The sequence below is a fragment of the Alosa sapidissima genome, chromosome 10, assembly GCF_018492685.1.
Source record: "Alosa sapidissima isolate fAloSap1 chromosome 10, fAloSap1.pri, whole genome shotgun sequence".
NCBI lineage: Eukaryota > Metazoa > Chordata > Actinopteri > Clupeiformes > Clupeidae > Alosa > Alosa sapidissima.
The window spans coordinates 10,712,241-10,727,976 of record NC_055966.1 but is presented as its reverse complement, the minus strand read 5'-3'; the positions used below and the strand labels follow the sequence as shown (position 1 = coordinate 10,727,976).

The 15,736-nt window shown below is 39.8% G+C and overlaps 1 protein-coding gene across 3 annotated transcripts; it reads right to left on the bottom strand.

Annotated features, from left to right (window-relative positions):
• Window positions 1-722: 722 nt before the first annotated feature.
• Window positions 723-13,182, bottom strand: psmc4 (proteasome 26S subunit, ATPase 4). Of its 3 annotated transcripts, none has more exons than XM_042108437.1 (11): window positions 13,076-13,182; window positions 12,157-12,255; window positions 11,749-11,935; window positions 10,883-11,029; window positions 10,311-10,420; window positions 6,536-6,629; window positions 5,980-6,147; window positions 3,277-3,353; window positions 2,988-3,156; window positions 2,425-2,480; window positions 723-1,162 (listed from the first exon to the last, which is right to left on the bottom strand). In XM_042108437.1, exons 1-11 carry the CDS (start codon window positions 13,109-13,111, stop codon window positions 1,049-1,051), a joined length of 1,257 nt encoding a protein of 418 aa, XP_041964371.1. In that variant the 5' UTR covers window positions 13,112-13,182; the 3' UTR covers window positions 723-1,048. The 3 variants fall into 3 exon arrangements, with proteins under 3 accessions (XP_041964371.1, XP_041964369.1, XP_041964372.1); XM_042108435.1 differs by lacking the exon at window positions 13,076-13,182 and adding an exon at window positions 12,981-13,061; XM_042108438.1 differs by lacking the exon at window positions 13,076-13,182 and adding an exon at window positions 12,609-12,630.
• Between the last annotated feature and the right edge of the window lie 2,554 nt (window positions 13,183-15,736).

The following is a 15,736-nucleotide window of genomic DNA, read 5'->3' as shown; positions in this document are numbered from 1 at the left end:
TTTTTTCTCATCGGATCTGCATCGATCTCAAATATGACATTTCTAAAATCAAATTGACGGAAATCCGTCTTACGACAGAGAACTTTAATCCTTGTATATTATCTATATTATGGTGTGCAGGGCTGGTTAGGCTGTTTTTGTACAGTGAAATCTCTTCTTCCCACTTGTGGTTTAAGACAGTACTGCAACCTAAGACTGAGCTGCTTCGATTCGTGGGCAGACGCAAAGATGGAGAGAGAGAGAATGAGGGACATGAGACAGCGGAGTCAAATCCCGGCACACCAAAGTGTGCGAACCACCGGACCATACTTATCTAGACTCACTCAGTACGGGGCCTCAGGACCTATGTCCACAAAACAGTACCTATATCACATGTATGGCTATAACTGTAAATAATAGGGCCTCTTGCACATACTAATTGTAAATATACCAAGTATGACAGTGTATTGCTTCATCCCGAGTCCCCTTGTGTCCTTACTTAAGGCAAAATTAAAGCATTTGCATCCTGTACCCTACATGTTAATATGTAAGCTTATGCTCTGAATTTTGTCTGAAAACATTTGTGCAGGCAGCCACTGATCTCTTGATGTCTTTTGCTCATTGAGAGCAAAAGCTCTTGGCCACAGTCACTCTTTTCTTTCCCTTCTCTTTGTTTTTGATTAAAGATGTGCTTACTCATAGTAATAGTTCAAATAATTTAAATAAATGAATCAACTCGGGTATTTTATGGAAAACCTCTTTTTAATGGACATAGTTATACAGTTATATCATTGTAGAACATGAAGTTCCTTCGATTCTGGCCATCCAGCTGGTCACATAAGATTCTGTAGTGTGTGTGTGTGTGTGTGTGTGTGTGTGTGTGTGTCAGAGAGAGTCTCTGTATTGAAATAACAGACCCAATGCCAGAAGAACACCTTGAGAAGCTGCATTCCACCTCTGCAAGGTCCTCCAAGCTTTGAGTCTGTAAAATTCACACTACTTATGTATGCACAAAATGAAACGAAAAAAAGAAAGTGTAGATCTAATATGCAAAGGTAGGGTAGCATCACTACTTGTAGAACTCATGCTCTTGCTCATCCTTTTTGATGACAGTCTTATACGCTTTCTCAAAGTCCTTGGCCAGGACAATGTATCTGTTCTCGCGTACAGCCAACATGCCAGCCTAGAGGAGAGAGAGCAGAGAGAGGAAACAAAGTTAACAAATCAGGCATATCTGCAACACAATGCAATGCATATGTGGTCAGGATTCTTTTAAATTCCTGATCGATCGTCGTCAGAATTTTGCGCTGACAAAATACCACATTTCACTGGAGCACCAGAGAAGTTGTGAGCACGCTCTGTGATGTCTTATCGCATCACTCAATGGAAATGAAAGAGAACTATGAAGGTAGTCAGTCAGTTGGGTTAGCTGTGTGCTCTGTGTGTGTGTGTGTTCGTTGTTGTTTTGTGCATGCGGGTCAGTTCAGGACCAGTCCTCACTAGGGTAGGAATCTGATATTGGCCACATTTAATAAAAAAAAAAAAAAAAAAAGTGAACAGCCACACACACACAAAAAAAAATCAGAATTGAGCATTAAGATTTGTAAGCGGTGTGAATCTATGGATATCCCGACTGTTGTGCTCCTAGATCTACCACCGGCACGCTCACGCCAATCCAAACTTTTCTCATCTGTTGTTCCTCATTGGTGGAACGCGCTACCAGTTCCTATTAGAGCAGGGACATCCCTCTCCATCTTCAAAATCTCCTGAAGACCCAGCTCTTCAGAGAATATCTCCTCTCGTAGCACTACTTACATAGCCTCGTGAGACCATCCTGATCTCGTGAGCTTCAGATTTCCACTCGCAGATCAGTCTAGCATCTTTCTGATAAAGAAAATTTGGAGCAGTTCGCCAAACGAACGTTACTCAACGAACAACGGCGGCATCCACAGATGACCGTAGCTGTCGCGCAAGTTTTATCCGAATTAGAAAGTATTGTACTTATACTTACTACAATTGTTATTGTACGCTACCTTTTAAATTGTTTTAAATTGTTCTAGAATTGTTGGGAGAATTGTTTTAAAAAGCTTTAAACTGTTTACCATGTTGCAAGTCGCTTTGGTTAAAAATGTGTCAGCCAAATGTAATGTAATCTAGCCTTATTCAATGTATCCAAGACCAGACAAGAGAACATGCCATCTAGCCAACTGCTGTCATCTTGTAAGCAACAGTAGAAAACCTCATCTCCCAATAAGAAGTACAACATCAATACCCAAACAATACAAAGACTCCTACCAGTGCAAAGATAACCCTAGTTAAAAGGTGATTGTTAATGCGGAAGTAAAGATTTAAGCTGCAGATAATACCAAATCCGCTTCAACTGTTTAGAGTAGAAAAGTACAAAAACAAACAGCAGCGGTCTCCATGCAGTCTCCCACAGCTTACCTCCTGACAGATGGAGTTGATATCTGCTCCGGAGATCTTGTCCGGTCGAGCCACATCTTTCAGATTAGTTAAGGAAAACCAAAAAGAGTAGTTTTTCCCCCCCATTTCTTTTAAGATGAAAAGCATACATACATGTGTGTGTGTGTTTTAAAAGAGTGAATAAAGTGCATAATTGCCACCATACAGAAACTAAATATTAGTTCAGTGCTTTTAAAATATTTAAACAAATTAAGTGGAGTTAAATTTTGAAATAAATCTTAAGTTTGTCAACTGTGAGTTAAAGAGAAAAGTGTCAACACTACCATGTTTTTGAACAGACTAATATTCCTTTTCTTTGCTTCCTGTAAAAAATATTGCAGACTTGATACATCATTTGTTAATAATTTGCTTTGGAATGTTTCCATTATATTTGAAATATGGAAATAAAAATTATTAAAATGATTTTGCACTTTTCACCTTTTTTTAAACTATATTTAAGCTATAAATAAATATATGTAAAACAAAAACACAATATATATAAGAAAACCAGCCAGACACACACAGGCACAATGCGTTAAGGATACAGTCCTCTAGATCCACCTCCTCAGACAGGTTCATTTTGCTTGTGATGGTGGAGAAGATCAAACGTTTCTGACGTCTGTCTGGGAGGGGGAACTCGATCTTCCTGTCCAGACGACCCGGACGCAAAAGGGCAGGATCCAGAGTGTCTGCTCTGTTAGTGGCCATGATTACCTGTATGCCACAGAAAGTCCAGTCAAGGCCACATTTTGCAGTTAGTGGCATGGCATGTTATATGGACCATAGCTTCAAATGCACACATCTAAACACACACAGTTAAATAAAAACACATACCTTCACATTAACATTCTGGTCAAAGCCATCCATCTGGTTTAGCAGCTCCAGCAGAATTCTCTGCACCTCTCGGTCAGCTAAAGCAGGAGAACGGGTGAGAGGTGAATATCCAGGCCAGAACAATGACAATCATAGCACCATGTGCAAACAAAAACAGCAGACTAATCGGATTTGTGCAAAAAAGCACAAAAGATGAATACTCAATCCCCCACTGATCTAATAATGCGCTTACTCACATTCAAAGCTACAAGATTGCACATTCAGCTCCACATGTTCAATCAGTTTAATAGCTAGAAAGCTATTAACACATGCTGAGCTTTGTCTCCATTTAGGTGCTAAGAAAAACCTCTCAAGTACAGTAGATAGTTTAGTGATGGCCTGTTGAATTGCAAAGCCTTTCGGCCTCTACTAACTGACTTCAGGCAAAAAGTGTATGAGAGCACATTAAGGTGATGTTTACTGTGTAATTAGCCCAAGGAGGCCACATCACGAGTGAGGGGTTGCTTATGAGAAAACTCGAGAGGCTAGCAGAATGCTGACACATTGCATCATTGGCAGCCCGCCATTTCCTGGTAAACATGCTGCCCTCTGGTGGTCATTTATTGCTCCGCTTCACTCTAACGGGTCTCAAACTCCCGGCCCGCCCGCGACCTATGTCAAAATAATAATGTCATCCGGCCCTTGAGGGTATTTTTAATTGCGACAAACAACGATACTGATTAAAATAGACGATAGATCCAAGTACGGTGACAAATCTCATTTGTACTCTCCTCCACTATTTGCTAGACATCCAGAGCTTGATTCTAACCCAAAATCGCTGCACAAAGTTTTCAGGAAATACTTGTATTACACGCGAGAAACACGAAGACGTGCATTTGTAATGACGCGGAAGCGATGCAGGCCATAGTTTTGCACAAATTGAAGCAGAAATAGGCCTACACCAAATGTTGAAAAAACGTTCACGTGTGATGAATTCTTGGGTAGGCGATCACCTATTCTGATGGAGAATATCCTTCTGGAGATTATGATCGATTGTCTATTGACAGTGATAGTCACGGTGCATCTTTGCATGTATACAACGGTGTCCACTAAGCATACCATGCTTATTTCGACCCTCTGCCCAACATAGCTTGGAGGTTGCAGTGGTAATCGTGATGATGGTGTCCGTAATGGACGTGGTACAGACAGCAGGGGTAGTAGTAGAAATAGGGCTCTGAAGAACTACAAAGTCACCCGCGATATGAACTGATTTGACCAGGATACTTTATTGTAGGCCTTGTGGTTATAGGCTAGTAATAGTTTACTATTGTTGGTAGACATCTTAGGTGTTTTCCTGTTAATTTGTTATGTGGGTAATATGACAAAAAAGAAAGTACACCTGCTCAAATATGTTCATCCAGTATTTAGTGAAAGGTGCCTAATTTGAGGTGCTTGCCATCCAGTGGCAAATTAGATGAGTAAATGTACCCTCTTCATAAACTTTTGTTTATACTCAAAGATTTTTACATTTACAGTAGGACTTTATCTCTGACCACTTTCAAGCCATAGCCTTTTGAAATTTTGATATAAAAATCCAATGGTGTTGCTTTCTTGACCCTGACCTTTTTGTTTGTTTTTATAATTTATATTAATATTTATTTTATCATTGTTATATTTATAAGCTAAGGTTGCTAGCACAGGTGTCTAAAAATAGATAAAAAGACTTGCACTTTCTGTTTGTAGTTTTGTGTTTGAAAATACAGTATTTGAAAAAACATTGCATTTTAGGAGAAAGCCATTCTTTTTTGTATAATTCTTTAACACTGGCGTGGCCCTCCAATCGGATGACATTGGCAGAAGTGGCCCCCAGCTCATTTGAGTTTGAGACCCCTGCTCTACATCCAACTATATAGTCAACATATTCAGCTACTGTGCTATAGCCATCAGTGCTGGCAGATTTCAGACCATCATGAAGCATCTACCTACAGTATGTTACTTACTACAGATTCTACTGCTCAATCACCTTGAGAAGCTCATTTGAGTTTGAGACCCCTGCTCTACAGCGTGAAAAGGGTTATCAAGGAGGTAGATGCCACTTCACACTTTTTACTGCAGATGACGTGTATATGTCAAAAACAACTGATTAACATTTGGGAATCTATATTTGGTTTCTTTTCATATTTTTGTTTGTTAGCAATACATACTGAAGCATCTTAGCACTGTTACAGCAGTGCTTGAACTTGGCATTAGTGACTGGTAAAAAAAAAAAACTCTACACACAGTCTGAAATTGCATCATGTTTGGCAACCTATCCTTACAATCATACAATATATAATATTTAAATCCCCATAATAGCATTATGTCATACTTATTTCCACGCCCTTCCTCCTCCATGCTTTTAATGTGTTTTAATGCATCTCATGCTCACGGGTCAATGGCACAGTTTTGTTTTTGAGGGATGCAGTCTGTACAAATTGTAAACAATTAGATGAAAAATGAACAACTACACCTACTAGCTATTCACATCCTGGGCATTTAGCCAGACATGTTACATTTCTTCTTCATACCCTGCCTATAGAAGACATTCGAGTTACATTAGTACGTTAGGAATGTCAAATAGCATTAAAACTTTGATCGTCCCCACCCCTATTTATTCAGTTCCCCAAGGTTATCTCCAGATCTAACGCCATCAATCTGACCGAGGTTTTAGGCAGCCAGTCTTACCGCCAGTCTGGGCATCAAAACGCTTAGTGGCAATGGCGTCGATCTCGTCAATGAAAATGATGGCTGGGGCATTCTCTTTGGCCAGTCGGAAGACGTCGCGCACCATGCGAGGGCCCTCACCCAAGTACTTCTGGACAAATTCAGAGCCCACCACACGGATGAATGCAGCTGAGAGAGAAATAAAAACAACATGGAGTGACTCAAGCTAGAGAGATACGGGAGGAATCGGTTTTGACAGCAGTGCAAGTGTCCCCATGTCCTCACTGTTAAAGCAATACCTTAATAGAAATTAACTGTAAATGCATGCATTATAAATCCTTATAATATCCAAATAAATTAATAACATATTTTACTCTACCATAGTTTCGCACACAAAACACAATTCATTCATTATAGCTTCTTTGTACTAGATGAAATCAGGTTGAATCAGTGACGTTTATATTAGATGTGCAACAACCCCGAGACAGTAGTGGGCTACAATACATGGTTTCAATAGTCTGCTTAATGGGAGTGCCTCACATGGGCAGGTGAACTGTGTTGGTGAGTAGCTGGTTACCTGTAGTGTGGTGAGCCACAGCTTTGGCCAGCATAGTCTTCCCACAGCCAGGGGGCCCATACATCAGCACTCCTCTGGGAGGGTCAATACCAATCTGGGCAGAAAGACACAAGAGCACATCAGGACTAGCCTGGCTTCCGCCGTCTACTTACTTCCACTCAATTTCGTTTCCCTTCAGTATTGAGACTGGCACAGAGTAAAAAATCTACCTAGCCACCAACCAACCAGCGAACAGAGGGCGTGACAGAGAGGTAACGTTACACAGGTATGGTCTTTGAATTTGCTACGTCCCTGCCCCCGTAGCAGACCACTTGGAATACATCAACGTGGGGAGCGAAAAGGGCTTATACTTATGAAATCTTTGAGCAAATGTGAATAAAAGGCACAAAATAAGGTTGGTGTGAGTTATCTGTGTGTACTTTGGATTTAGGCATCCATTACATTTCTATTTTTAGCTCTTTCCAGTTTACTAACAGGAGTGTCACAAACAAAGTCACAGTCGAGCTGCCTGTGGGTTTGGCAAGCTTAACTTTACATGTTATAACATCAACTAAACATACAGTTAAGCTGTTAAGTTAATGAACCTATGCTAAAGTTGACTAAAAAGAGGAATAAAAAAAAAAATCTTTTGGAAATTGATCTTAATGCCTTAAGTAAAAAAAAGGAGGAAATATCCAACCTTTAAGTACCAACTTTCTTTGTAAATGAATAATGTATCGTAAATAAATAAATGTTCTTCCTTAAAATACAGGGGGCATAAGTATACACACACCCCTATGTTAAATTCCCATAGAAGCAGGCAGATTTTTATTTTAAAGGCCAGTTATTTCATGGATCCAGGGTACTATGCATCCTGATAAAGTTCCCTTGACCTTTGGAATTAAAATATCCCCACATCACATACCCATATCTCAGGATTGGCATGGGGTACTTCCCATGAGATCATCTCTCAATGCAAATCGAACCAGCTATTAGGCTAACTGAAATAGAACCACGCCAATGATGTGGGGCTATTTTTTTTAAAACAAAAGCAGCAAAAAACAGACTTGCATACATGCAAGATACATTTTGGATGTGATTATGACAATCTGTTGTAGAGCCTAATAATCCTGACCTATCAAAAACACTTGTGTTGATAGTCATTGATGTGGATATGTTGTCCATTTTCTTATTACGTCTTTTCAATAAATTATTATTAGATATTTCTTTTGAAAAGAAATACATCTATCCTCATGTTATGCCAACATATGTAATTCAACTGAATATAGGCTACAGTAAATAGAGGCTTATGCACATCTGCTGCAGTTGTAAGTGTGCAGGTTATCCCTTAACTCACAATAGCCTACATGTTTTTTTTTTTTATATTCAAGCTCAATTATTACCTGCTGACTAATGTGAATTACTGATTGTTTTAAAGAATTTAATACGCACATATACTCAGTTTCTTTCAGATGGCAGTGTCTTTCTGCTTCTCTCATGACTAGTGAGGCTGTAATGATTACATTATCCCAACTAAAGGGGCAAGTCTCAGCGATAGGTGCGTGATCTCCGTCTTGAAGCATATTACTTAATGATCTTGCTTGTTTTCACACTAATAAGCAAGAAGAATGATCTATATGCTCCAAAGGAAAAAAAACAAAACACCCATCACTGAGCAGCTCAAAATATTTAGCCTAGGTCCACTTTCAGACTTCGCAGCGAAGCCAAAACACTATGCTTTGCCTGGCATTCTCACTTTCTCTCTGTATCTCATCCTCGCATGAAATAGATTTGTGGGAGATTCTAATTCACGCGCTCCAGGGGGCTTTCCGGAGATGTTGGAAGTCTACTCGTTTTTTAAGTAATGAATCATACCTGCTTACTTTGATGCGAAAATGCGTGGTTGCTATGCAAAATGCGTACAGGTTGGCAGGTCTGATTACAGATAGGACTAGCGATAGTGGTGAAAGATAACTGACCACAACAGGCAACAAAAATACCCCTTTCCTTCAGTGCTCCATAGGTCTGTGGATGCAAAATAACCTCACATATTGGCTGCAATAATATGTTGTGTGAGCTTGTGCACAATATCAGTTTACGGAGTCAGGGCTTTTTTTCAGTGCGCACACACACAATGTACCATTAGCCGATTGTCAGGAGATTTGCTGAATGTGACAGGAAATATACATTGGCTTAAACCTACTTACTATTCCTTTAATATCAAATTAACCTTTTGTTTCTATCACACGACATGGGGAGAGAGCAACTCCCGAAGAAGGTTAGCCGCAGGGGGTGTCAGGGAGACGTCGTCTTCACTGCCCAGCCATCAGGAGATGTTCCGGGATGAGGGTAAACATCTAAAGGTGTATTTACAGTCGCCATTCCCGACCTGTTGCTCAACAGTGACATCAAAATGATGTCGATACCTCTGGCCTCGCACGGCAGCTCCTGCACAGGAGATTTTTTTTTTTTTTTTTTTTTTTTGTCAGTGTCGCGTCTGGTCTTGATCGAAAGCAGAACGGACGAGCTTGAAGCCAAGATCAGGGAACAGGTGTGCCTCTACAGTCATTTTTGATAAGTTTATTAATAAATCAATACAGGACAACATCAGGCATTTCATATAGCCTAGCCCACATCTATTTAAATAAAATGACTGTAGTCATGAAGTTAGAATAGTCGGTTTGAGAAGAGAGGGAAGTTAACTTGGCTAAGCCACCAGCGAGAGCAGTTCGGAGGACTGGTTTGTTATCACAGTCATGAATTTTTAATAGTTTCCTGGAGAAGTTAATGAAGTTACCAGCGAGAGTAGAACTAGGGCCCAGGGACATGGCAGTTGAGCAAAAGGTAACGAATAGATTTATTTTCAACCAAACTATAGCTCTACTGCTAAGACCTGAAAACAATCTCTTTCCACTTGAGGAACACAAATTCATCGCTCAGCGCCAGCCAGCTGCACACACCTTGGAAATTATGCGAGAGATGGTAATGTCCCCTAGTTTGTAAATAGCAGCAACTGAAGTCTGAAGTATCAGAACAGAGGCTAGTTTAGTCAATACTGCAATTGACGCCAATTGCAGTATGAAGAGGGCTCGTACCTGTATTGTTTAATTTCCTTCTTCTACGGTGTAAAGCCTTTCCACAGCAGCAACACCTCTGTTCAGGAGAACACTGCAACTAGTGTTGAGTATAAATAGTTACGCCGCTCCCGTGACGTCACAACCGAAGTGCACAGTGACCAATGCGTTGAGTATAATGAACACTTAAGAGCGGTGGGCACCAGCTAATGAACCTGCAGCTTACCAAACGTGCACCGTCGGAGCAGAGGTGTGGCAGGCCCAGAGCAGAGCAGGAGAAACACCTACTTGTATAAACTACAGATTTTCCAGAATTGCAGGCCCATCTCCAACGTTTTAGCAGGTTAGCATGTACTGCTAACCTATTTTTAGAAAAATAGTACATAGTTTTCTAGTGCATAAACCAAATAAAACATCTTATTGCAGACCTTGGTTTTAAAGCCGAACAACTGGAAATTATGATCACAGGTAGGAGTGAGAGCAATTTCTGACCTGTAACATTTTGTGACCTGTAACACATATTTTTGAATATTTCTTCATGATTTGCCAGCTTCCATTCTGTGAGTACACTGTGAAAAAACAGTCTTTGTACACAACTCTAGCTCCGTGAAAATATTATCCTGAATTGCTTGCAACATCTTTTTTAAGTGTTTATATTTAGTAAAATGCTTTTTTACTAAGTATAAAAAGGTCTTAAAGTATAACAGCATTCTGTCAGATACCTGTTTGTAGAGTTCAAAATGGGTAAGGGGCAGCTCAACTGCCTCCCTCACTTCCTGCTTTTGGATGTCCATGCCCCCAATGTCTGCATACATCACATCAGGCTTCTGGTCTGAGGGGGACAGGGAGGAAAAACATATTGGTGTGAGACAGCCAACTCTCCAACTAAAACATGCAAAAAGAACTAGGCTTCTGTAGACTGTTTGCTACGAGTAGCCTGTAGGAGTACACACATATGAGAAACTTGGGCTGAACCTTTTAACAGTCTCTCAAGCAAATGCATATGATTACAGCCATGTATCTCATACACACACAGAGCAAACATATGCATCCTAATTTTACTTTCACACTGTATTCCTGTGTGTCAGATGTCTGGTAACAACACATCACAGATCATTAAATTTTAACGTTTTTGTGCACACATTCCAAATTGTTCAATTTCAATGGTAACACTTCATCCAAGGTCCAGGGTATGTTCGCGGAGAACTACCTTTAGACTGTTAGTGAGTGTTCACAAAGCAAATGAAAAACTGTTTACAAATTTGAAGTGGATCTGGTGCTAACTGGTGCTTACCTGAAGTGAGCATCATGATGCTGCTGTCTGCCTCGGGGGGCAGCACATCCACAAGGGCATTGCTGTGCTTGTGGAGGGCCACTGAGGCATTGGGCTTCAGCAGCTCGCGATCTATGGTGCTAAGGATGCGCACATAATAGTTGGAGCCTGCAAGGAGAGTGAATGTCAATAAAGAGACCATTACAGTTCCAGCGATAGAAAAATGAGTGTGTGAGTGAGTATGTGCTGATGAGTGTGAGTGTGATGTGCTGTACGTGAACACTGAACACAGTGAGTGGGAGTACATGAGTGGGGGTACATTTCCTAATCCCGCATTACATTTCCTAATCCCACATTACATTTACATTTATTCATTTAGCAGACACTTTTATCCTAAGTGACTTACATATGTCAATTAGATTACAAGGGCCACTGTTCCCGGAGCAACTTGGAAGCTAAGAATTTAACTCAACTTATCAGGCTACTGCACCTTAACCACTGGGTCATTTCGTGTCAAAACAGACAAAATCCAGGAAAATGGTCTCTGATTTTGCTCAAAGTTTGTGTACCTAATATACATCCATTATACATCAGATGACTGCTAGTTATCCTTTGAAAGATAATAAATCAGATTGTCAAAGGCTGCCAATGACCTTAATGCCTTTGGTGTTGACATAGCTTGTGAAAAGACAATTTCTGCCTCCGCAACATTTTCCAAAGTAAAAACACATTTCGCCAGTTGGAGAGAGGTGGCTCGCGAGACTTGGTCAATGTTCTTTTGAGGGGTGTCGCCAGACAAAAACTTTAAGAACCACTGATCCACCTCTTCCTGCAGTTATTTGGATGAATGATGAATATCTACCTGTGCGTGAATGATGAATATTTACCTGTAGTGGAACCAACAATAGCAGTGTTCTGGTCCACAGCTTCAAGGAACTGTCCAATAACAAGCGGGATGCTCTGTATCCTCTTCACCTCCTCTTGGGCATGAAGAAACTCCTTCTTAAGATTCTTCTGTTCATCTTTAATGTATTCTTCCTGCACCTCCAGAAACTCCAACTCTTGCTGCAATTTCTAAAAAAACAAATCAAGACAGAGTCTAATGAAATCTGCATTGTTAACTGAGATTTAATGACAGTAACCTGCCATCTAGAAACAACATGTTTTCTACTCAGATAAGTTGTAGTGTATGAAATTTAAATGTGAGTGAAATTAAAACACAATTATTCTTTTTAAACGTAAACACGTCCATATGTCCAGCAAAACATAGACTTCATTTTAAGTAAGTTTCAAACCTTGTATCTGCTGTAGAGGTCTTCTAGGTCCTCTGGTTCTGGGGCCAAGAAGGACAGGCCCGTCTGGGGCCTTGAGCTTAGCATAGCAGTAACGTCCTCCTTAACAAAAAAAAAAAAATACAATGCAACAGACGTTTAATATCAAACTAACCTAACGTTAACAACAACAGCAGTAGTTGACATGACCACATTGTGGCAAAGTCCTTTGTTTTTCTTAACTGTTCTACAGTGAGGGACACTCACTCACAGCATCGATAACAGCTAGACAAAACTCCCTAGTTCTAAAGGCTAGGTAACGTTGTGTCTGACATAATGTAATCCAGCATCTTTAACGTTAGTCACCAACAACACTTCTCATCCTATTATTTTACATGTTGCAGCAAGACAACCCGATTGAGAAAACAACAGATAGCTGTCTGCCACAGTAGTCAGCAATCACCGCTACACATTACCTTTGACAAGCTAAAAGGCTAACGTTAAGTGTTAGCTAACAGCCTAGCCTAGCTTGCAACCGGTAACGTTCGCATTAATTAGAAACGACAACGTTGCCACTGATTAACGGGCAAGGTTAACCGTTAATCCTAACCAAAGTAACCAACCGAATAGAATGTTAGAGATTATGATTGATACAAACATCTATGTTATTTCGCCTAAGTTAGATAGCTCACTAACTCACTAGGGACTGCATGACAGAGCATTTGTAGAAGCTAACGTTAGCTAAACTTACTAGCCATACCATTAACGCTATATTACCATGAATGAATAGGCACCTTTTTACTGAGAGTGTTATGCTAATATGTTTCACGCGTCTTTAGTTTCCCCACCTCGTACAACAAACCTGAAGATATGATACAATAACAGACTAGCTGCATTAAGCACACAAATAAGGAAAACGTCACGGAAAAATACGATGAATTACCTGGGGTTTTTCAACTACAACACCGCCGTCCTCCATGTTGAATTTTGTCACAGTTGACGTAATGAGCGTTCTTGCGTTTTACGTCGCCACGTTCCATAAAAGTCAATCTAAGCCTGGGTAATGAAGTTGTCAGAAACAGGATTTGAAGAGGAATTGGTCAGCTTGTAATGTTGGCCAAATTAAATCTATGTGAAAGAATAACTTCTTTAACCACAGCAAATTGCCATTTCAGACAAATTGCTGAAATGGGTGTGGAATATTCCATATATGACCAGTGAGGTGAGGGCATGAGTAATTGGCATGCACCAAATGTTAGAAGAATGTTATGTGATTCAAAGTCTATTAGGAGGATAAATGGAAGGAAGATAGTTGGCCTATGTGCATGATGTCTGATGCAGGTGCTCAAAAGCATGAAAGAGAGGGAGTCACGCTCCACGCAAATAATATTGTTACAGAAATGGCCCCACATACACACATGACACATGTGCGAACATGGACACAGACATACAAACCCACACCAACACTGCACACACAGAGGCACATTGGCAGTGCACACAATTTTGTACTGACATTAACACATACACCGACACACACACTCACACAGACACACACATGCACGCATGCATGCAGGCACACACACACACACACACATGCACACAAACAAACACACTGGGTGTTTCTGCAACTATGGGTCACTTTTGATGCCCTTAAATATGACAAAATCTACCGCTAAAAATAATTTTAAAAATCACAATCTGTAAAACATGTTCACATGTACACAAACTTGCATAGTCGTATGTCGTGCACAGTCGTGCACAGTTGTAGTGCTGAACATGTTTATTTTCAATGTTATCTTCAATGGGTTTCATCATTAGTTTCTACCAAATGTCATTACCACAACATGTCCTTACCGCAACAATTCATAGGCTACATACGGTAGTACAAATTTTACTTAAGGCTGCAGTAAAGACTTGTTTGCTTGCTTTCAGTATCATCATACATGAATCCAACTTTTTAAAAAGTATCAAAATACACAGTTAAGTATAACTTAACAAGTTAAGTTAACCCATAATTAATACTTCAAGAGAAGACATGATCTTCACCTGCTTTTTCTGAAATTTGAGTCACCTAACACATGTTCACCATGTGTTCTCTTGCTAATTTCTGTTGCCTTAAACTAGATTTGTTTTGCTTTTCCATTTAATATAGTTCTCTGTTGCGACAATATTTGAATATGGTCATGGTATTGAGTAATAGTAAGTATATACTCTTTTGATCCCGTGAGGGAAATTTGATCTCTGCATTATTCCCAATGTGTGAATTAGTGAAACACACAGTTGAACAGCACACAGTGAACACACGGTGAGGCACACACTAATCCCAGCGCAGTGAGCTGCCTGCAACAACAGCGGCGCTCGGGGAGCAGTGAGGGGTTAGGTGCCTTGCTCAAGGGCACTTCAGCCGTGGCCTACCGGTCGGGGTTCGGACCTGCAACCCTCTGGTTACAAGTCCGAAGCGCTAACCAGTAGGCCACGGCTGCCCCCAAATATATCTGTAATATGTCTGTGAAACTCTTTTTTTTTAATCAATTAATGTAATTTTGTAATTGATTTAGGTCTTGTTTTACGTCTTTCCATACTGAGACCTCAGGTGGGGGACTTACAGAAGTGGTATTTGGACCCTTAAAATGCTTCAAAAATCTTATTACAGTTTTTCTCGATCACTTTAATGCTTGTGTCAACTTTCAAATAAATTAACACATATCTGAACAAAAGCATTCTGGACAAAATTACACATTTTGCTTTCAAAAAGCTCTTATTCTCTCAAGATTTAATGGAGCAAAAGCAAATTTTGCCTTCAACAATGCATCTGTAGTCAAATCACTGTGATTTCAATCAATCATTACACACAACAAAATGCAAAACATTCTCAAACTGTGAAAAGACTAAATGTATTGAATAAAAATGAATTCTATTCATTCCTCCCAAGATGTAACTGGCATTGACATGTAAGACCTACAGTAAGCAGACAAGACACATTGCATTGAACTACAAATTGAAATAGACCTAAAGTAAACACCTGGACCTTTCTTCGCCAAACAGGCAATACTTTTGCTAAATGTGCCTTAGATCTCTTATGGATAATGAATGATTGCTGATTGAAGAATTGTGCAAAGGAGTTTCACACAGGTGTATCAGAGATTCAGACTCATGCAAGAAATCTTTACCACCTGTGAATAGATGTTTCCTTTTGTTTAGTACATAGAAACAAGAGTTTGGGGTCTTTGAATGACATCTGTGTGAACACATTTGCAAGAGATGACTTCTGCTAGTAGACTACTACAGATTTTGATGAAGAAATTGTGGAGGTGAGGTCTAATAGTTGATAGGTGTAAATTAATTAAATGTTGTTCCAGGTCTCATCTGTGATTCTATTACATTTTCGCTATCGTTCAGCAATGGAGTATGTGTATTTGGTGAAACTAATTGGTTTTTGATCTTATCTCTAATTGTTTCAATTTTGTCATTGAGTTCATGAAATCATTACTGTTATAGGGATAGATTGGGTTACTTTGTTATGGCTCTTCGTCAAGTGGGAGATTAAGTTAAAGAGACATTTTGTATTATTTTTATTTTCTTCGAATAGTAAGCTGATTTGGCC